This window comes from Puntigrus tetrazona, chromosome 23, assembly GCF_018831695.1.
Source record: "Puntigrus tetrazona isolate hp1 chromosome 23, ASM1883169v1, whole genome shotgun sequence".
Classification (NCBI taxonomy): domain Eukaryota; kingdom Metazoa; phylum Chordata; class Actinopteri; order Cypriniformes; family Cyprinidae; genus Puntigrus; species Puntigrus tetrazona.
Window position 1 is genome coordinate 13,204,353 of NC_056721.1, and position 26,914 is coordinate 13,231,266.

General features: G+C 41.1%; 1 protein-coding gene across 4 annotated transcripts in view; it reads left to right on the top strand.

Moving 5' to 3' along the window:
• The window catches only part of rerea (arginine-glutamic acid dipeptide (RE) repeats a), a 137,170-nt gene that overhangs the window by 56,648 nt on the left and 53,608 nt on the right, over positions 1-26,914 (top strand). For all 4 annotated transcript variants that reach the window (XM_043224413.1, XM_043224412.1, XM_043224414.1 and 1 more), the window contains 2 exons: positions 7,332-7,797; positions 18,139-18,209. In XM_043224413.1, the coding sequence (XP_043080348.1) occupies positions 7,476-7,797; positions 18,139-18,209 (393 nt within the window). In that variant the 5' untranslated portion in view covers positions 7,332-7,475. The remainder of the gene's footprint in view (positions 1-7,331; positions 7,798-18,138; positions 18,210-26,914) is intronic.

Below are 26,914 nucleotides of genomic sequence, written 5' to 3' on the forward strand. Positions count from 1 at the left end.
TGGTCTGACGCATTGACCTAATGGCATCGCCGCTGCGGCCTCATCATCTTTAACCTTATGTTCTCAAAGATGAGTTTGGAATAACGTTGCAGCGAGAATAAATGAGGTCCTGAACAATAAGCCTGAGCTGAGATCCGTCCTCCAGGCCCTGTGTTTCATGTGATGATTAGTGGGAGGGGGGCGTGACGCAGAGCCGAGCCCCCCTCTCGGTGGGTGTCTGTCAGGACCAGTGCTTCCCTGAGACCTCCCTGCTTTCACTGTGAATGAGGCTCAGGCTAAGCTGCCATTAGGCTTTTGATCAACTGACTACTTTTAGATGTCTTCTTTTAGCTACAAAATTATTACTTTTTACTTTTTTTTTTTTTTTTTTCTTCCTCGCACTGTAGCACGCTAACAGTCTTTCTACGTCAGCTATTATGCCGATTGTATTTCGATCGAGGGAGGAAAAAGCCACACAGGCATCGCCGCTACACAATCCGAACCTATTGAAACGGTGAATGGGCTTTTGTAAACGGCCGCATTCGCATTGAATTCGTTGTATATCGTGAATCAAAGCAGATCAGCGGAGGTGGGGAAGTGTAATGTTAATATTACCTCCGCATCTAAGATGGATTTAGAAAGTGACGTATGTGTTTATCTACCATTGATTGAGTATTGATTGCGCGTGCTCGGGTGAAGCCAAGCCAAGAACACGTCTGCTGCAGAATGCCAGATTGACGGTTAATACTACGCTTATTCCCTTTAAATACATCTCCCTTTGAACTCGCAATGATTGTTTCATCAGCATGCCCTTGTACACATTTTATTGAATGCGAAAAGACATGGTTCTCTCTGTTTTTTTGAAAGAATAGTTCATGCAAAAAGTAATTGTCATTCCTACCTTGTAATTATTGACCTTATTCGGTGGGATTCATTTTTATATATATGTATGTAATATAATTTTTCTTTAATATTACACATGAAATTTAAAGTCAATGGCTTCCAAAACAGCAGTTGAACATTTTTAAATGGACCCCGTGATTTCTACTATGTAGAAAACGTGGATCGATTTTTATTTATTTTTTACTCTATAACCTGGAATGTCATGGAATTTTTCACATTTTGGATGAATAAATTAAAAGCAGTTCATTACACTTAAATGAAAGTGCGATATGGACTAGACTGTGTGAATATTAATCTGCAAAATGAGATTTATTTAAATAAGAATGACGCATGTTTCTGAATGAATGCCACAGATGCATGGTTTAATTTACTACACATTCTGATGTGCCTAATTGCTCAGTATATGGAAAAACCCGTCATCATGCAATGATAGTAAGACTACTACTAATACAACTATAAAAAACTATATTTTTAAGGAACATTTACCATTATTTAGCATAATTTATGCACCAGAAAACATTATTTCAGGGGTAAAAATAGGAAAAAATACTTTTAATAAATTACTGTTAAATTATGCAAGTTTCATGTGAATTAATTAGACACATGTTCATTTAACTGTTAAAAAAAAAACAGAATCCTGTAAAACAGAAATTGGAAATATATGTATGTTTCATCAGCATGCCCTTGTACACATTTTATTGAATGTGAAAAGACATGGTTCTCTCTCAGTATGCAACATATATTGGTGTGTATATATATATATATATATATATATATATATATATATATATATATATATATATATATATATATATATATATATATATATATATACACACACACACACCAATATATATTTTCTAGTCATGTTCATCACATTCACGCTCCTCCAGTGTCGATACTCCCTCTAGAAGTGCTTGTTTGCTACATGACCAGGCTAAAAGCACAGCGACTGACTATCCAGACAGCCCCCACCCTACTCTTTCTGCCACACGGACAAACTAGCTGAGAGCCCTCAGTGTGGTTTGCACTGTGTTTGTGTCTTACAGTGTGAAATGAAGTTACTCTCAGGCACGATGCTGATAATAGACACGAGTGCTGATGGGGAGCCGGCCCCTCTGGGAATTGTGCAGAGGGAATACACACTCTCACACACAACCACTTACTCTCACATACTCTGATTGCTTGGAGCCAAGCCTTCAGCCTCTGGTTTACTGACTCCTCAGGGCTCAGATTAGCCCACTGATTTCTGTATGTAAGTCATCAACGTTGTGTAGTTACAGAGGCTACAGAGTTGTGCAGAATTAATTTCCAGCCAGTGTTTGTGTAAGATGTCCTCATGAGATCTAAATATGACAGTGTATTAAAGTAGAGTGGTAGCTGTTGATTAGACATTAAAGAGGATATTCAAATAGGCTCTTTATTCCTGAAATGTGTAAGTGCATATTTGAAAGTATTATTGCTCTCATTACAAATCAGGTCTCTGAGGCTTTTTATGCTCATTTTATATATATATATATATATATATATAGATATAGATATAGATATAGATATAGATATAGATATATAGATATAGATATATAGATATATTATATATGTGTGTGTGTGTGTCTATATAGGCATGTTTTGTAAGCATATCATGAAAATGTAATCATATTGCCAAATACATAAATCCAAATAAATCATATGTATTTATCTATACAAATAAAAAATATTGCTTTGTGTTTTATGCAACACTTCTAGTGCTTTTGATGCTATGGAAGGTTCTTTTTTTCCCCCTCAGATTTTAAAAGGAGCTTTGCAGCGTTTGTCTTGACCGTGACCATCTGCAACTCCACTTTCGGTTAAGATCTCACAAGTTACAAAAGTCTGTTTGTTCCTGAAGGCTGCAGCAAAAGAACCGAACGCATAGATGTTAGGCTGTGTATAATGCGAGTCTTTGTAGAGTTATGCTTTGAAGAAAGGCCTTTTTCTCGCATTATTTCACTTAATGGAACTAGCTTTGGCAATGCTTAAAGATCCATCAGCCTGTCGACGCAATTTAAAACTCAATAAAAACAGTTCCCGTGTGGAGAGGGTCCTCCACCGTACTACACAAGCGTATCAATAAAGTAGCCATTTATTGAGGAGCACTGAGTAATTGTTAGAAATAGTCAGTAGTGGCCATTAAGATTTAGAGTAGGCTGGATTTTATTCGCTGTAATCTTTGAGTAGGAATGGTTTCAGAATAAATGTGCGGCATCAGATAAAGACGCCGTTATTAGCGGGCCGATGGTGTGAATCTTAATTTTTAGTACAGATTATACATGCTTCTGCCGCGTGATCATGTGAAACGATTGGAATCGAACTGCTGCGAGTCATAATTTCACACAATACAGAGTCAGCGTGATGCTTTCATCAGCAATAACAGAAATCTCTTTGATAACTCAACACCAGATTTTAGTGTTGCGTTTTTTGTTGTTGTTGTTGTTGGAGTTCTGCTTCAGATGTCTATTTATTTTTTATTTTTTGAGCTTTTCGCTTTGGCACCCTGGCGAAATAGATTGATTTCAACAAAGCTGTTTTCAGAGTAGCTCTCTTGGATGAGCTTCGAACGAGACATTTGTCTGATAAATTACTCGTATTGCAGATAATGTTTTGTTTGATATGTTCCAAGGCTGATCTCGCTCTGCGAAAACAATCACATCAGACGCGTATTTCACAACTTCCTTCTGGAAAGCCGTCGGTAATCCTCGCCAGTCAAACGTCTGCGTTTCGTAACGCGCGATTGAAAATACCAATCAGGGATCACCAAAAATCTTGTAGCGGCCTGCTTGTTGACTTTACCTATCCGAAGCAATCTTCGACTGTATTTGCAAATGAAGCACCTGGCAGTTGGGGTTTCTTGGGGGGAAATGGCATTTGTGTTTGTCTGACCCTTTATTGGCTTTTACCTCAAATCACAGAGATGAATGCGTGGCCTATTGGCGTAATAGGAGAGTGATTTAGAATGAATAAAACATGCAGCATGAAAGAGTAATGTTGAAAAAGGAGTGTGTTTTGTAATAGAGCCCTGCTGCGTGCCCATTGTGAGGTGATGTGTTAATAGTGGGAGAGCAACTGTGTGGTTGGAGGGGTGAGAAGGTCTAATTTATCCGCTGCTCTGAAGGAGAAATGTATTTTTATTTAAAACCTCCTGGCTCACACCCCTTGACTTCATTGCAGTAATGGAAATGGTAAAATAGGTGCTGTTGGCTGAGACCCCTGAAGCTTTTTTTTTTTTTTTTTTTTTTTTTTTTTTTTTTTCACTGGCTTTCACAAATGGCTGATTTTTCTCCCTCCCTGCCTCTCTCCCTCCCTTTTCCATTAAGACAGCTGGTATCTTTCAAAAGGTCCTGCTCTGGTGATTGATGTGTAATGGCTTCAAGCCTCACCTGCCCCACAGCGCGTTATTCATCTGTGGGTACTGTTGAGGGGAGTACTCGCCATTGCTTAATTGGTCCTGGTCACCATTCAGACGCCACATGAACCGCTGCATTGTTGCTAGTCGCCGCTGTGAACCTCGCTGCAGCCGCTGCTTCTCACTGCTTGCTTATGCTCCTGTTGGTATAAATAAGACGCTCTTTACATGCGAGAAGGTGTGGATTGCTGACATTTCTGCGGTTGTAAGTTATTCATCACATGCAGTGCGGTTATACAGCGCTTGTAAGGGTTGTCTTGACACTTTAATTACCTTACAGTATGGCTCCAGATAATGCATTTGTCACCAAATAGTATCAAGATGACACCACCGTCTTTCCTGAGAACTTTTCAGTGTAGTCGCTGTGCTGTTGTTGTTTTTATATATATATATATTTTTTTTTTTCTGAATTGTTGAACTTTCTTCTCCTGCGGTTTTAGCTGCGCCCTCTACTGTACAGACATGAACTTACATTTTCTTTAGCGTGTGAGGCGTAATCATTTCACTTCTCCAGCGATAAGGGTTTTTACATTTGTAAAACAAGAACTTTGTATTAAAAGCAAGCAATTTAAACCTGTCCTGATTTTAAAAAAAAAATAAAAAAAATAAAAAAAAACTCAATGTAAAGCATCACTTAGTAACTAGGTAATGTAATTGGGTACTATTTTTTCAAGGGAATAACACGATATTATAATGCAATATTGTAATACTTTTTCATTTTTCAACTTTATTAAGGAGACTGAGCTTCTCAGACATTTTTCCCATGTTCTTTTTTTTATTTCGTGTCACATCACATTATCATATTTAACTTTTGTTTATACTTTAATCAAATTTATTGTTTGTACTGCCATTTAAAACAATTGAGATCTTGGGTGTATAGTTTATCATCCAACTATTTAATAATGATGATGAGATTAACTTTTTATTTATTTATTTCATTCCCTGCGTGCCTTTTGAAGTATTGTCAGGGCACTTTTTCATATTTTTCAGTTTAAAGTTGCGAATTGCTCTCATGAATCACCGGACCACCTGACACCGGAAACATGAAACGTGTTCTGTCGCTATCCGATGAACTCCGAGCTGGCTAAATAATGCAGGGTTTCCTTCTCGATCGATTAGCCAACAAGTCATTTTAGCAGCCCACCAGCTTGTCGAGTTTGAAAACGCGCCGTTTTGCCGTAATTCAAAGTGACTTGAAGAAAACACACGCGTGTAATGAAGAAAAACACCCCATGTTTATAGAAACATTTCTGGTTAGTGTATGTATGCGTTTTCGTGTGCTCAGACCGGCGGTCAGCGCGGTAGCTCATCATAAGGTGATTAATCGGGCTGTGACGTGGCGGCACAGTGCTGTAATCAGTCTGTAGTGTTGGAGGTTGATGAGGAGAGCAGCTGCCCCGTCAGTTGCCGTCTACTCAAAATGACAGGTTGCCATTGACAGGACTGCTTGTCAACTGCACCAGTGTGCCTGTCATAAGCCATTTCTCTTCATTTTTATACCTGTTCTATAAACACACCTCTCACACTGACAAACAGCCCAATTCTGTCCTGCTGCTGTCCTCCCGCAGGCTCCTTGCATTTCCAAATTCACTCGCTGTAGCTTTTTCGGCAGTTGTCAGGTTTAGCTGCACCAGAGGCTGTAATCTTTACTTTCCCCATTTATCTGAAGAGGGGGGGGGGAAGCGGCAAACCCTTTCAAGTGCACTTCATCGTTACGCAGCCATTTCATGCTCTCGTATTGGAGGTCTCGTTTTGTTTTTCCGCTTCGCGCTTTTTCGGCCAACAAAAGATTGATCTTTATTTTTATGAATGTTGACTTAAAAGAGGCAAGTAGCAGCAAGTGTTGTAAAAACAGGATTTGATCCAAAGCTGTTTTCTGTCTGAGTCTCCTGCCAGGTTTTCTTCTCCATGCCTGTCTGTTCTGATTTCCACGGGTGATCGCTGTGCTAGCTGAGGTAGGGCCGCCTCTGGCCAGGCTGTAGTTAGTCTGACCAGCATGCACAACCAACAAACACTGTGGCCTGGAGGGAGCGCCGGGTCTTATTCCACTCTAACATATTGCTTGTAAGGAATTCTCCATAGCCTGAACTGGCCAGTTGTGCGAAGGTCTATATAAGCCTAATACCCTGTAAAACGTGCAGCTGAGCCTATTTGATAATGCAGTGGGGAATCCTGTTTGGGTCACTGTGCGGGGAAACATAGTGCTGCTTTTCATCGCCGGGCAAAAATGAGCTGGGGAATAGAGCGGGCGGCTTGAAGTTTGTGCTCTTTTGATATAGCTGTGCTCTGAGCTCTCCTGAGGACGCGCGCCGCTGCTGTGGAGAAGACCACCGATTGATGTTCCTTTTGGTGCACGACGTCACAGCGCTGCTCGCCGGCTGAGATTGATTAAACCTATTGCATGAGTATCAACAGGCTCTCGGTTTTACAAATATCTCTCAGTGCGTGTTACTCGTTTTGTAAAAAGCCTGTTTTGAAGCCCACATCTTTAATTCTTTTTTTTAAGTTCTTTTTAAATAATCATTATGAATAAACTTGTAATTATTACATATCATTTTGTATTATTTTTGCAATTCTTTTTGGGTTTTTTGCATTTTTATTAGGATCGAACAGTATTGTAGACAGGAAGTGAAGTGTGTGCGTGGGGTGGTGTTTGTGAAAGGTCCACGAGTCGGGACTCGAACTCGCATCAAAAACACTTTTCTATGTCAAAGGCTATTGGTGCTGACTATCTCAATTTTATTTTAGCATCAATTTATATTCCTGCACAAATTGCAAGTTGCACCGCATGACATTTTATAACTAACCCTGTCTTGTTTATATGTGGGTCTGCACTGAGATTGTCTGATATTTTTTTTGCCTTCACTGTAATTTCATAGATTTACGGCTAATCAAAGAACTGGCTTTACTGATGAGATGCACATGAATATGTAAATCAAGATGTATAGCCCAGCCCTAATGTCTCTTTATTTACTCCCTCTCTAACAATGTTTTTATTTTTTTCATTCAGCTCTTCTGAAACACTGGGGTTGTTGGTGTGGCCAAATTTTCCCTGGATTTGATTGGTAAATTCAGAAGACTGAAGCCCAGGCTCACAGTCTACCTTTCACGGAGGCCCAGCCGTGAGAGGACAGAAGAAGGCACGTGGCGAATCATGACTGCCGACAAAGAGAAAGACAAGGAGAGGGAGCGCGACAGGGATCGGGACAGAGATCGCGAAAAGCGGGACAAAACACGCGAATGCGAGAGCTCACGGCCACGGCGCAGTTGCACGCTAGAGGGCGGAGCTAAGAACTATGCAGAGAGCGAACACAGTGAGGACGACGACAATGAGACGCCCGGGGCCGCCACCGCCGAGGAGGCCACCAAAAAGAGCAAGAAAAAGTTACCCAAGAAGAAGTCACGCTATGAGCGAACGGAGAACGGCGAGATCACTTCCTTCATTACGGAGGACGATATTGTTTACAGACCTGGCGGTGAGTTTCGATTTGTACAACACTTCAACTTTTCTGCCTGACTCATAGTTTTTGTTTCAAATGGAGGAATTTGAGGCGGTAGTCATACAATAGGCATGCCATGGAACAGCTAGTGTGTGTTTGGTAATATATTTTGTTAGCATTGCCGAAAATGGTGCTTCAGTGTAGCATAAACATGTCACCGCAAATGCGTTTCCATTGGCTGCTGTGCTTGACTAAATAAATGCACTGCTTCTTGATTCAAATGCAGAAGAATTCAGTGTGATGATATCTGAAACCGTCGTGTATTTCGCACTTAGCTTTCCAAAGCGCACGTAAGGTTTTAGTTTTTTTATTTATATTTTCCGGTGAGAGGCAGAAAATGTGAAACGGTTCGCATTAGGTCTTTATTAGGCGCTGAGATTGAGCCTAGACCAGAGCAATAACCTTTTCCTGCGCTGTAAACATGGCCTCTCTTTCACCTGCTGTTTAGAAATTGGTTGTACATGAGGCTGGGGGGAAATGTCAACACTCCGGCGGAGGGCAAGGCACGGCTGTGTAGCGCAGCTGCCGTAGTCCTAAATCATCCTCGCTGTGTCTTTCATTTATTTAGCAGCAACAGAAAGGTCAAGCAGTATGCTTAGTTATTTAATGCGAAGACGTCAAATTATAGCCAGTGCGTAATTTCCAATCTCGTCTCTTAACCCCGTCTGTTCTGCTTGGAGATGCGTTTGCTCAGAGGGGGAAGGTGGGGAATGGCTTGATGGTTTCTCCCTCCTCCTCCTCCTCCTCTTCCTCTAGTCATTGCCCCTGTGGAATCGGGCTGGAGGCATTATCTGCTGAAGGTCCTTGAAAACACAGTTGCCGAAGCTCTCTTTCAGTAATAACCCAGCAGACCTCTTCCCTGCTCTGTTTTGGAGAGTACCGCTGCTCTGCTTTAGATAAGACTGAATTGAATCACATGTCTGAGGCATGTTAGTTGATTTTGTCAGTGCTGCGGTGGAGAATAGAAAGGGATGTCACCGTGTTTTGAAGATTGCTGCTTTAAAGTGCCTTTGTTATTAAAAAAAAACGCTTTACAATAAGGATTATTAGTAAACATGAGCTGAGAATAAACAATAATTCTGCAGCATGCATAAATGTTAATTTCAGCATTTACTAATACATTATTAAAATCATTAGTTATAATTATACATTTTTGTTAATTCATAAAAATACAGTCATTGTTAGTTCATGGTGCATTAACTAATTTTATGTTGGTCATTGCTTGTGCGTGTTAGTTGATGAATTATCTAATGTTAACACCTTATTGTAAAGTGTTACCAACATATTGTATAATATTATATAATCTCTGGGTCACGTAAAATGCTTGCATATTTAAGCCATATTGCGATTTTATTTAGCGTAATCGCGCTAGTCTTGGCGTATATGCATGCATTCAGTTTGTGGTCAGTCTCTGCAGCCTTATTGCAATCAGATTTGATTCGGGAGGCTTAAGTAGACACAAAGCCTGTGCTGGATTAAACCCTACTAAATGTTAAATCCTTTTATATTTGTCTAGTGACACACAATATGTAAAACCGGCCACCCTTGGAGTGGGTATTAAAAACGGCGAGAAGCCAACGGAAAAAGAGAGAGTGTAATCAAGGGAGAGAACTGAAACAAGACAATAATTGCTTTTGTGGCTCGAGAGAGTCGGCCTGCTCACGTATGACACTAGATAAGAGGAAGTAATATTGAAAGCCAACACGGAGATCACCCTCATACTTTTTTGCCCGCTAACATTTTTACAGCAATCTTAGCATGCATTTATTAGGTTTCTGAAAAAAGCAAATAAGGCACGTCGTTGCAGAGATGGAGTGTGCTTGAGTGAGTAAGTGAGTGAGTGAGGAAGGAAGGAATGGAAAAGAGGAGAGTGGAGTGTGAGATGGATGGAGAGCGAGAGAGATAGAGAAGCATTTGTATTGCAGACAGGGCCTCTCGGATGGAAGGAAGAGTAAAGCAGCTGAATCGATCAGGCCTTTGAGTGGCGTTCTCGTGTCCAGGCTCCCTGTAGCTTTGCGGATATTCGCTACACAGAGGCAGCTTATGGATCCAGCCGGGAGATTATACACACATGAGATCAATACTCGGGCCTCTGCGAGCTGGCCGTGGCTGTCTGCAGTCCGTCTTTACAACCCGGAGTCGCACCAATGTCCTTGTACTGTGACGGCAATTTGTCTCCCTGGCTGCCATTTGGCTTTTAAAATGGAGAGCTCATCAAGCGGGATTGGCTGGATGAGTACCACTCCCACCCGTGTGATGAGAATGCTGACAATAAAGAGAGGTGAATGTCCACAGTGGGCTTAGCTGAGGGTTGGGGTGGGCTTTATGGTGCTCATTATAGCGCTTCTCCAACAGGCTGCCTACCTAGAGAGCATTTTAAGGCAGCATAGATGCGTTCTTGGTGCAAACACGGTTCAAAAAGGAGACCAGCATCATTATGTGCTCATATCCGCTATTAAATTGGATATCGGATGATGAGTTGGGCATGCTGATTTTCATTTTCGTTTTTACAATTGGACTGCGTTTGACATCTAACTTTAGAAGTTAATTACTTTCTCATTAAGTTATGCAAGTAAAATAAAATTCTTAATTCTTAAATTTTAATTAAATTTTGCACTATTATAATTAAAATAAATTATCTAATAAACATGAAATAGTAATAATTATGTAATAATAAATAAGATGATGGTGATAGTTTTTTTACATTTTTAAAATGTCATTTTACAGCATTTATTATAATTAGCTTATTAATGCAAGTTATAATTCTTTCCCTTAAAAATAAATTAAAATGGTATTTTCCTGCATTTTTATTGTTGAAAATAAAACATTGTAGTAATTATATTTAAAAACCTATGCGTATTATTATATTTAAAATGGCATATTGCAGCAGCTTGTTATTATTATTATTATTATTAATAATAAAATTGTTTTAATAATATTAATAATAATGATAATCATCATCATCATCATAAAAAAAAGTTTGGTATTGGAGCTTCCTAACCCAAAGTCTAAGGCAGTATTTCTTGTGTCCTACTCAGAATAGGCAATCCCAGAATGCATTGTGGTCAGTGGAAAATTTCTTTTACAGTCACTTGTGAGGTTCCTTAGGCTGCTGACTGTGCAGGGCGTAGACAACAAGACAGCTTACTAGATTTTAGAGCAGAGCTTATGGTTGGGGTCACGATTGAGGTGAAGGTCTAGTTGTTGAATTTACGAAAGGCACGAAAGTTCTTCGATGAGTACGTCCCCGAAGATGGCCTCTATTTCTCTCTCTCTCTCTCTCCTGGCTGCCTGTGGGCGTCTGGACAGCTGTCACCTAATTACGGAGCCACCCAAAGCTTGCAGTCTTTTCCGTAAGGCTGAGATGTCCACTGGGAGCTCGAACACGTTGTCCTCACATCCTCACAGAGCTGTGCGGATTTCTTGTCAGCTCACTAATGTCATTTCCAAGACTGTTTCTTTGTCTGCTCGCAATTTTGCCTGATTATCAGCTCGGTGTACGTTTCATGTTTGTCAGTCGAAACAGTAGAGAGAGGTTATAGAGACACTAACAGGCCAGCAAAGCTTCAGATATTTCCCTCTGACACAGTCAGGAATGAACACAATAGACTTGGCGTGAAAATGGACATGCACCACCTTTGCAAAAAGAGCGCTCGGGTCATCGCTGAAATAAACTTCTCCTCCTCCATTTGTTGTCAGAGGGGAGAAACCAGGCTCTCTCTTGGCTTAGAGTCATGTATTATTCAGCGAGGTGAGACTAACAGCATTTGACCACCTGAGTGAGTCATCAAGCAGCAGTCTTCATCTCCCTGTTGCTCTTCTGAAGAGACAGCAACAGTATCACCCCATGTTGAGAGACAACTTTTCCATGCATGTCTTCCACTCTGCTTCCAGCTGTCTCAAAATTTAGACAGACAGAAAGAGAGATGGGGGATGAAAAGCAGGCGGAGGCAGAGCAGGCGACTAGGAGACCCTCAGATCCATGTCTCGAAGGGGAGAACAGAAGCTTTGCTATCTAAATCAAATCATTTAAATGCGGTCAATTAAAAGGGACACATTTTACACTAGTGTAGCATTTATTTTTCCCTGAGGGTCACTCGTGTTAAGGGTTCTTGTGCCAGAAAGCTCTTTATTTTGTTTGTTACCTATTATCTGACCGTTTCCACATTTCTTATTAAACTTAATCTGTTATGAAACGATGTTTTAATGCATCTGTGAGCAACACAACGGTGTTTAGTTTCTGAGCAAATGTACTTTAATCATGTGAAACCTGTAAAAGCTTTGTTCGCCTTCGGAACGGAATTTTAGATGTTTTGGATGAAAACCGGGAGGCTTGCGACTGTCCTGTTGATTGTGATATGCTGCAATGTTGTCAAAATGCTCCATCTTCCATCAATGGTTCGACTGTAACGTTATGAAGGTACTTTTTATGTGGAAAGAAAACAAAAAGAACAATTTCAGTCCACAATTCAACACTGTGGTTTCACTGTAGTAAACACTAGTTTCACATCTGCTGAACGCAAACTTCTTCAGACTGTTATCAACCGCGCCACACATACATTTTTGATATGAACAAACAGCTCATCCGTTTGACATGGCTTCTTTAAATAACATTAAAAGGATAGTGCAACAAAAATAAATACATTGTCATTGTCATTTACTTACCCTTGTGTTGTTTTGAGCTCAGATGACTGACTGATTTACCAGATTACCACTAGTTACCAGTGACTTTCATTGCATGAACAAAACATTTGAATGCATTTCAAATGATCTTTTGTGTTCCAGACTTTGTTAGCCATTGTAGCCTAATCATTTGACACAATAATAGATTTTAATTATCTTATGGGGGTATTCATAGCCAAATATAGATTAATCGCAGCACTCTGTAATTAATTGCATTGAAAATTTTATGTGTGTGTATATATATATATATATATATGTGTGTATATATATATGTGTGTGTATATATATATATATATATATGTATATATATATATATATATATATATATATATATATATATATATATATATATATATATATATATATATATATATATATATATATATATATATATATATATATATATATATATATATATATATATATATATATGTGTGTGTGTGTATATATATGTGTGTATATATGTTTATATATATGTATATATACACATACATACATACATATACCAGTTATCTGCCAAAACATAAAATATATACATATAAAAAAAAAAATTTTTTAATGATGCATATACCAGTTATCTGCCATAACATGGAAACATTTATCAGAAAAAATGTAGTTTTTAAATGTGAATGATCTGTTGCGAATAGCTAGTTCCGCATAATGACACTGCGTGAAACAGAATGCATTTAGTTTGAGATATTCAAACAGTCATGTTGTTGTCGCTTTTGTTTGTTTCTTCATTTTAAACCCCTGTATGTCACTTTTATTCTTCCCAAAATAAAAGGCTTAAGTGTATCCGAAATTCTTCCTTTACAGCGTTTCAAACTGTGTGCAGAGAAATCCCTAGTACCAAGCGATAGCTGGAAATAAAAGAGCCAGATCTATTCTGAAATTTCCCTTCGTGTAGCATTGTATGACAGGGAGACTGTAGAGGCTTTTGTGAAATCGAACCACCTGCCAATTACAAATTAGAAAGCTGCTACAGACTAAGTGTACCACACTCGTCAAACGGCTTCTGTTCCCGGCCCAGAGGGAGTCAGCTTTTTTCTGCCTGCTACTCTGAGGGCACAGCCGCGCAAGGTTTGATCTAATTCGGACCGGAGGTTTTAATCTCCTCGTTATGAGACGAGGCAAAAATTTGCAAGCTTGACATATGAGAGAAGAGCAGAATAAGTGTGCGTGTTTGAAGCTGCGGGTTTCAATGAGCGGCGGTGTAAATTGGACGAGCGGGGTTAAGACCGGCCTGTTTCTCCCGACACAGGGCATTGGTGCCAGCTGAAGCACCTGCGCTGAAGAACTTCCCAGTATGACGCGACACGAGCGCCGCTTCGCCGCTTGTCGTTCATGTAGGAAGAGAGGGGTGTGAATGCGACACGTGGAGTGTAAAGTCAGCACCTGGTCCGTACCCCCTACCGTTTCATTATTGCATTCCTCCGGCTACTTTAATTTCAAGATAAGCACGTTGAAGGATGACCGCGGCGGCCGACTGCGTTTAACAATGATAGCCTGAGCCAAGACGACAGGTTTTCTCGACGGCAACGCCACCTCTCTCCTAAAGGAAACAGCTGAGCGCGCGTGTAATATTAACATTTTTGCTTAAGCGTTTTTCTGTCTCAGCATTCCTCCTTGGAGGCGGAGTGGATTAAAACAGCAACTGGATTGACACGGAAAGCAGGGCAGGTCTCTTTCATCGGTAAAGGTGTGTTTTAAATTAGCCACGCTTCACCGGTTTAGAAGAATGGCTGAGTGAACAATAAGCCTCGGCGGAGGAGGAGGAGGAGGCTTGGATGAGTGCTACCCCTCTTCCCTTTCCAAATGAATATTCATGTTGCTAAGTGACGAGTGACAATACATTAAGAAATAATAGCTGCAAACAGATCAACTTCTAACATCCGTTTTGTCGTTTTACTTTAAGCACGGGTGCGTGCTCGTGTGAGCGCGTCTCGGCGTGTGATGGACTATTTCTTCAGCTCAATAAATCTCAATCTAAGGATGAGGCCGGGCTGCTCCAGCAGAGTGGTCGATAATGGATCTGTGCTGTTTGCAAAGCCCCCACCCTTCTGTTCTCCTCAGGCCACTAAAGAGAGAGTGAGAGAGCCAGGTAAAGAGACTGAGCCGGAGAGAGAGAGAGAGAGAGCTGGGACCTGTGGCCTGCGGGAGACATTTGGGAGTCCACAAAGCCCCTAGAACAGCACACATCCCCTCAAATCCCATACACCCCTTCCCCAGACACCCCCCCTCTCTCTTTTTCTCTGAGACTCTTTCCCTTTTTTCTCTGCCTGCTCACTCTCTGATGGAGAAGGGGCTTCTCTAAAAGCACAAAATGGCTGGAACGCAGCTGAACAGATTGGAGTCTTAAAGGTCCGCTCTCAAAGAGTACAGCGCAAATTACAGCCTCACAACTCTCCACGGCCAGCGAGGACCGTCATTATTGTAAAATATTAAACACAATTTATTTCCCGAGGACCTTTTGTTTGGAAACGAGTTTCACAGATGGGTGGGAGAAGTACCTTTTTGGTTGTTTTTTTAAAAACACAATTACTTGGCTAGTTTTTGCAGACTTTGTTCAGCTGGACTCGAATGTTAGCAATATGTTTGCACATTACTGTTGTTTTTTTTTTTTTTTTTTTTGCATAGCTCATAGCATTACAAGACATCAAACAGTGCAAACTCTGGTGGCAAAAGTAGTGTTAAAATGTGGTCACATTAGCAAAAAGGGCCCACTTGTCTATTTTCAGAAGTGTAGCAATGTGTGAATTTCAAACCATGCTGCTTTTTTTGTTGGTCAACATGGCAAATCTGTGTGACCAACTTGAACCTAATGCAAATCTTTCGTCCTCAATTCTCAACTGAACAGAACTCAAAACATTGCTAAACAACAGTAAATGACAAATGTGACCACAATTCAAGTGTTTCTAAAGTGCTGATAAATGTTTTTGTTTTTTTTTCCCTTTTTGGTGTAACTAAATGATTTGGTTTCATTCTTAATTATTTTGAAGTACATTTTCGTTATTTATATATTGAAAAATGCATAAATACTGCAAAATATTGATTTTCCTTTAGCTTCATTGCCCAGAAAAGTCACATTTATGGTTTCATTTACCTCAGGAAGCATTTAAAACCAGACCTTTATACCTCAATATTTTCCTTACGGCTCGCAGCACGGATATCTATTGCCTTGTCAGTATGTAGGGAATCCATTTCCTCTAAATGAATCTACCAGCCGGGTTAAGAGACTATAAGCCGCAATTCTCAAAGGTAAATCCCTCTCAACACCGCCTGGGACGTTCTGAAACATGTCATCTCATTTCATTGAGATTTGTCTCTTTTGTTCTCCAGCCTCCCCTCCCCCTCCGGTGAAGGCGGTCAGTCACGGCGCTGATGGATATATTCACTTACATTATCTTGTAAATGAGAGGATGAGCTCAGGTAGAAACAGGCGGGCAGAGCTCAGCCCACCCCACTAACACATTATAAAGCCTTAGAAAACCCTGTGCGGACCAGCTCTGATAACAAGCCTTTCCTGTCACACATGCAACCCACTCAAAATGGCCCCCTCTGCATTCTTAACACCCCCCACCTTCCCCTCCCAACGAACGGTTTACAATGTGCTCAGCCTATTAAATATCTTTATTCCGCCTGCTGCATTGAACAGATAAACGCAACGAGATCAATAACGGCACCAGGCAAAACAAATAAATAAAAGATGATGTGCACTAAGAGGGCTGGAACGGAATCGCTCTCCTTTTGTTAGTAGTAGCTTTTAGCCTCCTCAGCCCACGCTACGTGAATTCATCCCTGGAATACTGAAGCGTTCAGATAAACATTTATCTCCATGCAGTTTTAGCACTACAGAGACACAAAGACTTCTAACATCTCCAAATCTGTGCTTACAGCGATGAGACGCAAACACACACACACGTACACACACGCACTCGGGCTGCTATCCGCGGCGTGGTGTGAGAGTGTGTTTGTGCCACGCTTCAGGAGCTGTGTGTTCAGATATGGCTGCTGGGTAACTGCGAGGCTCGACCCCATCATCAACACACACGCACACACACACACACACACACACACACACGAGTGTTGCTTGAGGATTTAGCGAGCTGGAGACAAGATGGTGGAGTCGCCCTTGGTTTTTAATGCACAGCTCGTCTTTTAACACGCGGTATGGCCTTTGTTTATATGCCAGGAACAGTGAATGAATCATGGGTTCAGGAATCTGTTGTGACTCTTGAAATCTGCTTTCCGATAAGCCACTTTTAACTTCCCGTTTGGTTTTGGCTAGCACATTATTTTTAAGGGTTTGCTGCTTATTTTGAATATAAATTGATCTGTGCTCTATTAACAAGTTGAAGTCGGCATGAAACGACATTCTCTGCTTGTCTGTTGGTTAACGTTAGGCGACGTCATCAGAGAAGGAACGTGATAACTCAGTTAACGTGATCTAATAGACTAGACATCCTAGCTGATGTCATCATTGCTACATTTCGATTTCATGATTTAAACAGAGACCTTCTGTATTTAGAATAACTGATGTGTTTGGCTCTAGGGGTGACTAAAGTAAAGATGGCCAGTTTTGATTTCATGTCGACTTGAAACCACAGCAACCCCAATCACCTCATCTCAAGCTGAACGGCTCGGGTCTAGGTAACACAAATACTGGCTTGCTTGCCGGTGTAAAATGGATTTGTAGTGTGAAACAGCAGTGTAATGTAATGAGTGTTTTGAATGGAGTGGTGGCTGGCACCTCGGAGTCTGACAGAGGGTGATCCAAGCAGCCGAGCACAGCCCTCTTTGTGTTCTCAACACATTTGAACTATCAAAGAATGCTTGTCTTCAAACTAGAGGCTCATTCTTCTGTGTAAATAAGATCCTTATCTAGCAAACAGCTCCGAACACTCCCTTTCTTTCAAAAAGACATCTTTTTTTTTTTCTCCTCCTCTCCCCACATAACTCGCAATAATTTTGATGTCTGTACAGCACGGCACTGAAGTATTTTCCATTTCAAGAGCGCCTCAGATTGTCTCTCTGCGGAGAAGCGGGTGGAACAAGAGGGTGATCTTTTCATCCCCCGCACTCTACAAATGTTTGGCAGATTGACCGCAGAGGAAGGAAGTATGTGTGCGTGTATGTGCGTCTGCTTAGCTAAAGCTGCTTTCTCTCGTCTGGGCTGTGCAGTGTGAATGTTTTTGTTAAGAAGATGAAGGTTCGTGACCTGGCCATACCACCAGTCACATTTAATTTAAACACAGAGGCCCTCTGCTCAGCTTAACTTCAGAGGAGGAAAAGTTATGCAATTTTATGGCAATTTAGTATACGCTTCGCATCATATCAGCTTCACATCGCCTGTGTTCGTTTATTGTATTTTCTTTCTTACACAAACCCCTGCCATCACATAATTGTGTTGGAACAATACCGACCTTCTTTCTCGGACTCCCCTCGATGTTTGTTCTGGAAAGGGCGGACTGTCCTGCGTCCAAAAGCCTTTTAATCCTATTACTCACATTCCAGTTGTGTTTTACAAAGGGAAACGGATTTTGTGCAGGTTTGAGAAATTAAGATAATTGAGATCATCTTATCTGACAGTCTGGTTGATGTTAGTAACACTGTTGTTTGTCGTCTTCTTCACAGATTGTGTGTACATAGAGAGCCGACGGCCGAACACGCCCTACTTCATCTGTAGCATTCAGGACTTCAAGCTGGTGAGTTGACTTGGCTTTTTCCTTCCCCTCATCCACCAAATCGAGGCTTATGTAACAGCGTTGCCATTGTGTTTCGTTTCTTATCTTTTTCCATACATCCAAAGCTGGATCAAACGCAAGGGTTTGATGTGGGTAATTGCCTTGATTCATTTCAGTGAAACGGCCTGTTGCAATCGATGTCTAAGAGTAATGCAGCCAGTGTTGGAAATTACGTTTCATACCTTCAGATTTTTCTGTACGCTTGTTTGACCAGGCTTATGTGCGTTTTCCTGGAAATGAAATGTGCTGACAGTTGGCTTTTTTTTTATGCTTTTAATGCCCATGTTTTTTTACTCTATAGGAAAATCAGCCTGCAACACACTGAGATTTACAAGTTTAATTAGCTTGTGTGAAGCGGAGCACCAGATATTCTCTACAAAGCCTCGGCTAGCTCACACATGTTTACGTTGTAGCGCCAGCTTGGTTTTACATGCCGTTAATTGATCAATTAAAAAAGCGAGAGAAAGGGAAAGAAAAACTCCTGTTGTGGATCGCAGTTCTTGCCACTTGATCCGCTCCTCGCCGACGCTTTTTATATAGATTATTAATCAGCTACTTAAAAAGCTTGAATCTTCAAAGGACACGTTGATCAGAGAGCAAAACCACCTCAGATTCAATCTACTTTATTAGGCCAATATATTTCCCTGATTTATTTCCTCCAGCAGCCGCAGACAGCTGCATTTTTTTTTTCCCTTTCATGGCTGCCACATTCGATGGTTGCTATGTTGAGATAACGTTATGTCACAAGCAAATAAGCACATTACGGCTTTTCTGATGGCTACTTCCCCACAGCAGGAGACAATTAGCCGAGAGGTCCTTTGCCCCCCTTCCCCCCGCCGTGGAGTGTGTGGAGGAAGACCCATGAGGCTTTGTTAATGGTACTGAACAGCTAAGGTGCTGATGGGAGGGGGTGGACACACGGCAGGCTGGCTTATGACAGCCACAGGAGCTGAAGTGGGGGGGTTCGGGGCTGGCTGGATGAGTGAGAAGGATGTTCAGAGGAAGGGAGGGTTGGTAGGGGAAGTGCGTGCCAGAGCCCGGGCATCCAAGCAGCCTGTAATCGGATTGCTCTGAAGAGTGCTGAGGGCAGCAGAATCCTGCTCTTGCCAAGAATAACATATAGTATGTTTCGTGATTATCTTCATCTTGATTAAGTGCAGATCTAGGGGTCTTTGTCTGATGGCTGTAAATGTCAGAGGAGAAGACAAGGCTTCAGTGGCCTCCCTTTCTATCTTATACCACCTTAATCCATCTAATTAGTCTGTGCTGATCCATGTTGTTGGCCTTGAGGTGGGTTGGATAGCGATTTGCCATATAATTGCTAGGCATGGGTCATGATGGACAACTAGTTAGATTGGTCGGTTGTTGTAGTGTTGGCTTGTTGATTTTGTTAAGTCAGCTACTATTTTGAGTTGTTTTATTAAATATATAATACGTGTGGTGATTGTATAAATGGATGGATGAATGAATGGATGGGTACTAAATGGAATAAATTGTGGCTTTGTTCAAAATCTAAATGGAATAAAAATATATACAAATATTAATAGGGTTAATATTAATATTATTTATATATGTCTCACATCAATACATTTAATATGTGAAAATATTTTTTTTCCTTAAATACATACATTTGTGTGTCCTTATTAAGCACACTGCTTTTTCCCAGCATGTGGGATATGAATGTTTCATAGCTGTGGCATTGTTCAGCTCATTTAAAACAAGTGTAATGGACATGCTACTACAGCTCAGATTCTCACCTCTGAACGCCGGCTGTCACCCCTCTCCTCTTAATTGGCAAGCGAGCATCTGTCCACTAAAATGGTAGAAAAACCTTAAGGTCAATTGCCCTAACCCCACTCACCCCCTTCATTGACGTCCCATCTCATGCATTCTGTCCCTTTCTAGCTTTTAGCGCCGGCTTAAATCATTCACTCATATTGAGCAGGGCAGAACGGGATAGCTGGCCATAACGGTAAATGAGGATATCGGAAAGGTTCCAGCATTAGCGGATTTACAGAGTGGTTCTACATAATAAAGTGAATTCATTACATGCGTAACGATCATGGCTCTCTGGAGGACAGGTTTCAGCCGTATTTTTGCTAGCATGCTTTTGAGTGCTTCTGTTTCATGCAGCGTCACGTGAGGCTCTCTCTCAGCGACCCTCTTCTGCCGTGAGGTGAGGAAATTGCCTCGCTTCTGGCAAAATAACCTCATTAATATGGTTCTCCTCTAGTCTTAAGGGTTGAACTACGTCACCCTGTGTACTTTATCTAATGACCTAGGAATCCAGTTAGCACCGCAGAGAAAACCTGCATGCTGCAATCAATCCCTCCGCCCACTTTGAGCGATGAGATCTGTGTGTGTGCGTGCGTGCCTGGCCGGAGTGTATGGCTCACATGTTGACGCCGCGCACACACACACACACTCACAGATCTTAACACTGTCACAGAGATGTTTCCGCCCTTCACTCAGTCCAAATTAGACCGTTAATTGACACGCTTTTCACTCAACCTTTTCCTTTCCCCCCTCAATCATATTCATATTCTGAATGAGCCTCCTGCTTAAACAAGCTTAAAGATGTACAAAGACAGGTGCCTCCACCCTTGTTTGCGAGCACACACAGTCACCTCTGTCTCACACACACTGTGATTAAGGCACAGCTGACTGAGCTCCCCTCAGCATGTGTAAACATTAGTGTGGTAAATACAGAATAAAAGAGATTAACGGTAGGAAAAAAAGGGGTGGGAATGTAGAGTTGCTGCCGTATGCATCTCTTCTGTCCGTCTCAACATCTCTCACACGCACAACTCCTTTCAGGTTAAAGAGCATTTGCTCGCTTGTTTACTTATGCACGTATATGTGTGTGCAATCATCATTATTTCAATATTAAGATTTGTATAAAAGTTGTTTTTATTAAACTTTCTCTTCAACAAAGAAAATAGCAGTTTCCACAAAAGTATTAAGCAGGACAGCTGTTTTCAGTGTTGATGTTTATTGCACACACAAAATGAGCATATTAGAATAATTTCTTAAGGCTTACGTGACACTTAAGACTTAGCAGTAACGACTATTGCCTCAAACTCTTCATTTGCTGCTTATAATAATAGTTAGTAGGGTAGTTAAGTGTAGGTATTGAGTAGGATTAGAGAGGTAGTGCATGGTCACGCAGAATATGCTTGATAATAAACAGCATGTATGTTATTAATAGGTATGCTGTAGGGATGCGCGATATATTGCATGTGATATTTAACACGCGTCTCGACATTAAAGCCGTTCTGTAACAAGATTAAATATCGCATATGATTTATCGCGCAGCACCAGTTAATAGTGAGAATTGGTGCCTATACTAAAGAATTACCATTATAATTTGACAGTTTTATATTCTACCATTGTTTTTATGTGCTTACATCATTCGCAAGCCTTCATCAGTTTGTAGTGAAACTGAAAACGAGTGTGGCCACTGTTCCGAATAATTTAGTTTTTAGTGTTTTATTTTTTTTTTCTTTTGAGCTAAAACGGCAAAGTTTACGATACCAGTGTCAGATTTTATTGCACATTTTAAAACGTATTCAAATGCAATCTTAAGTACTTCTGAAGACTTGTGCCTTTTCTCTAGAGTAGAGAGAAGCTGTGCTTGTATCTCCTACAATTCAGGACTTCAGCTCAGGTGTGATAATGGGCCGCTGTTAGCCCAAGCACCATTTTGTGTGTCTAAAAGCCAGCAGTGCGTACCGATTTCAAGGACATGGACAGCCTCTGTGTATATATTTTACGGCCTCGACCCATTAGTGCTGCGCATAAGACGTACGCTGTATTAATGTGACGAGGGTGACACATTCAGTTAAGTATCTGTTGCTAATAGGAAAAGCAGCTATGCAGCGAGTCCTGTTGACACTCTATTGGCTGCAAACAGAGCCCTGAGACGTTGTTGGCTTTGAGGAGAAGGGGTGAGATAGGAAGAGAAAGATCTCTCAGGGGTTGCTCAGACACAAAGACAATTCAGCACCGAATCGATCATAAACAGCAGAAGCCTTTATCCTCGAGTCAATCACAGTCTTCAGCTCTACCCTCTTTGTCTCTGCCTGCCTCCCTCACTTGTTCCTCCTGTTAATTTGGGCCGGCTGCATATGCCCGATGACTGACACTGTTGTTGTCGGTGTGTGTTGCCGTGGCACCCTTCCCCCATCCCCGTGGCTAAACTAATTTGCTGATATTGGCCAGCTCAGCTGCAGCACAGCGCTGCCTCTAATGGAGTGATTGCTGCTTGCCTCTGGGGGCCCGGCCGCAGGCAGAAATGCCCTGCTCTTCTCGCTGTATTGGTGCTTATGGACATTTAATTAGGTGTGATGTACAATACAATTATCAAAAAGAACTCATGATTTCCAATGATGCACAGCAGCGGGACGGAGCAGGCGGAAAGCTTGTTCTTTGCTGGGTTACCGTCTAACTATTTTTGCTTTTTTTTTTTTTTTTTTTTTTTTACTCATTCCAAACCTGCATTGTTTTCTTTTGTGGAACACAACAATTTCTTGCTCTATATTTGTCCATATAGTAAGAGCCAATGTTTTAAATTCCATTGACATTCATGAACAAAAACAGTAAAGGCATTGTTTTCAATGTTCTTTTTGTATAACACAGGTGGGAAAAAGTTGCATGGAAGGACATGAGGCTATCAAGGATAAGGGTTTTCATTTGTGGGTGAAATTTGAAATAAAAATTGCTATACAACCTGCATTATATGAATAAGTTCAGGTTAAAGTAGGTTTTCTCCCTAAAAATATTTTCTAAAGGAAAATACTTCAAGGCGAACATGCAATAAATAAACATTTTTCACATATTATAACTATTTATTATTAACCAGCTTTTTATTCAAACATCTTGAAGTTGTTTTTTTTTCATATAGCATGCAAGTATGAGCCCCTGAAAATGTGAGGAGTTCTTGATGTGATTTCTACAGCATTAGAACCCCCGTCTTTCACAGTTCCATACATCACCCGCCTTTGCATGTTCATTTTTAGCTCATTCGATTTAAGTTCAATTACGGTAGTACTATCAGCTCTGCTTAACACATTGTACCATTTTAAAATCCATTTTACAGACTTCCCCCATCAAAACTGAAAACAAATCTCTAGTTTGGACTGTCAGTCTGCAACGGCACCATTATTCCACACACTGTTTGCTCGTTGAGCCGAGCTATACATAGACCCCTAATGATTCACTTGAAACAATAGCTCAGTGGATGGCAAGGGCACAGCAATCTGGCCCTGCATTGACCAAGCTCCTGCGCTCTAGCTGTGAAATGGCAATTAACACAGACTATTGATTATTGGCCGATGTGGATATTGTTGATCAGGGCGTGCGGTTGGAGTGTTTGATAAGCCCACTGCCAGCCTCCCCTAATGCATTGGATACTGCGTTCAAGGGATGCAAATAAACTCCCAGTGTAATTCACTCCTGATGGTTTTTGTGCTTATCTCTGCGCCCTCAAAAGCTAATGATTCAAAGCCTTAATTAAAAGGCTTTCATGAAGATGCAAATATATGTGCATACACGCATGAATGATCATAAAAGTGGGTTTATGAAAAGATGCGTGTGCGCAATGCCCTCGCGCATATTTCTCCAATCCGTAAGGATGCCTATGCTCTCGAAAAAACGAGCGTTACCGATTAGTCTGGTGAAATATAGGAATATGCATGTAAGAAATAAATCCAACATGCTTTATTAGAGGGACGTTAATGGGATAGCTCACCCAAAATAGAAGTCATTATTTACTTACCCTTATATTGTTCTTTTTTTTTCTTTGCAACACTAAGTTTTTTTTTTTATGCAGTAGGGGTACAGAAGTAGTGTTGTTTTGTATGTACAGTTTTGAAACGTTGACAGATGATAGATTTTAATTCTTTAAAAGTGCGACGATGGCCTGTGTCTCTATTAAATGCCCTCTGCGGCTCTGATTAAATCCTCATCCGGCCCGGAGGTGGGAGGTGCGTAGGTTGCCTCATCAGTCCGAGAGCCGCTTCCGTGCACACATACTCCCCCGTCAGGATCCCCTCCTCATCCCCCCACAAGCTCCAGCATTTTGAAATGCAATTATGGATCAGTGAGCAGCGCCATCAGTCGCAGTTCTTGTTAATATTTATTGAGCGGAGCGGCAGTCGCTGCCATCTTTACATCAGGGAGCCTGCAGTCATTAAGAGACGCTGTGTGGACAGGGGTGGCTTTGCGTTTTCTATCTCTCCCAGCGTTACACTCGATGCGTTCAACCCTCCCCCTGCCCGTCACTCCTCTGCCTGCTCAGCCGCTGAAAATGAGCCGGCGAATTTGCATGTATAAATATGTAAAGGTGCGTTTCTCACAAGTGGCCCCCAGGTTTTTGTTGTGCCGTTATTGTGTGCGGCTCTGAAAAAAAGCGCCTCTGGCAGCGGGCTCTGCCGGCAGCTAGAGAGCCGGCGCTGCACCTCTGCTCGGGAGCGTGTGATTGAAATATCCCTGCTTGCACTTTGTCTGCAGGGTAGCGTGTTTAGAGTAGGGCAGGAATACAGAGCGGCTACAGGTTTAGCTGTGAGTGTCGGCACTAAGGGAGCTGTGTAGGAGGGGGAGCGTGTGTTTTTTTTATTTTTTTTTGTCAAGCAAGCGGGATGACGTCACACACAATGCTAAATTCAGCAGAAGCAGTAGCGACATGCTAAAACGAGCGTATTTTTCTTTTTTGATTTAATTAGCGGGGGTCTGTAATGGTAGTCCAATAGTCTTTTTATTTTCCACCATAATTTTTTAACAAATTATGGTTTTTGTGAATTGGTTTTTCATTGTTCTGATGTTGCAACCCCCCCCTTGAATTATTCATCGGCGCGGTTTATTTCGGCAGACCTGACTGTAAAGCCCTTTAAGCATCGGGCCTGTGTAAGTAAATCTGCTGTGAAATGCTGCAACTTAATGGCCATTTTGATTAATGTTCTTGAATGAAGTGTGGGGCTCTTTTTTTCCCCCCTCCCTCCCTCCCTCCTGTACACTTGAAACTCCACTAAAGGAAGCATTAATGCTGCTGTGGTAATGACATTAGGTACTTAGCACTGTGCAAAATACACATAGCCCATGCTGCACTGCTTCCAAATGGGCATCTCTCCAAAAACAATCGAAGCTCTGTTTTTATCGGTTTGCCTTTGGTGTCTTTTTAAAAAAAAAAAAAAACACACATTTTCTATTTAATTTCCAAATTGAAGCTATTTAGGCAAACCAACAAAATTCAAATCAATATGTAATTGATAGGGTTGTCACAATAATAATTTCACTAGTCAATAGCAATACCAGCTAAATTTCCTGCTTCTCGATGCCAACTTCAATACCACAGGAAAAGAAACTGTTGTTCAACTGAATTTTTTTCATTGTCAACATTTGTTAGATTCGTATTAGTACCATAAAGCTCTATAATGATGCATTAAATGCACACATCTAATAATTTGATTATATTTTTATTTCATTGTATTTATATCTATATGCACGTAGTGTATAAAACACTAGTATTTTAGTGTGAAGTTAATGCCTTTTTTTGCTGTAATACTGCTTTTTTTTACAAGTAGTAGCCAAGTAAGATAAAGTGCAAGAGAATGATCAACTTGTGTTACCATCTAATCCGAAAAAGATCAAGAATCTTTTTTTTTTCTTCTTCTTCTAGATCACACCTCCCTCTCTCTTTCTCTCCCCTTTATACCTTTAACAGCTCTGTGCTTTCAGTAAACGCTACTATGGAAACCAGCTGTGTGGCCGGGGGGAAAGAAAGAGGGATAGAGGGAGGAGGAAGAGCAGGAACAAGGGGTAAAATCAAAATGGAGGTGTGTGGGGTCAACAATGGGGTATGGGGTGGTGATTACATTGCCAGATGGAGCCGGGAGAAGCGCGAGGCTGGAGATAACATTTTCATAAGACACCTGAAAGCACAATCAATAGCAGATCCTTGACGGGTGAGACTAAATTATTAAGCAGAGCCTTTCTCGCCACGTTTCATTATCATGGCTTTCCCTTCCCGGACTACCGCCGCTGCTTTGCTGGTGGCAGGGCGGGTATTTGTCAAGTATTTTTATGCATTAGAAATCATTTAGGTCTCGAAGGAATGGCTATGTTAATTTTGCTCTCCTCATCTCGGATTGCTGGAATCTGCCGCAGAGACACAATGCCGTTTTTTGGCACATCACAGGCAAATTCCCTCTTCTGATGTCTTCACTAGCATCTGAAGCTGGGAACGCTGAGCCCTGGCATTCAACCCAACTGTTTCATCTTAAAAAAGGAAAGGCAGGCTTCTCTATCTCGTCCGCTTTGATGTCAAAGAGAAGAAAAATGACAAAGATACCAACACGAAGGGAATGTTTACACTTTCCCAATCACACTGTGATAAAACAACTATTGTACTGATGTAATCCTCAGCATTTTAATTACAATTGAAAATTGGGCTTGATGTTTTCACATTTGTTGTTCCCTCTCAAAACCATTATAGATTAATTTTAAATTATATTTCCCCACAAACCAAACAGCGCTATCATTTTTTTGTCTCCCCCAGTTGGATTTCCTGTTTTCGTTAACTAAAACATTGTAATTGATATTTGCCTCTAAGTAATTTGCTTCATGTTGTGTATTAGCCAAGTGTGTTACGCAGTCTTTGCACGGCCAAT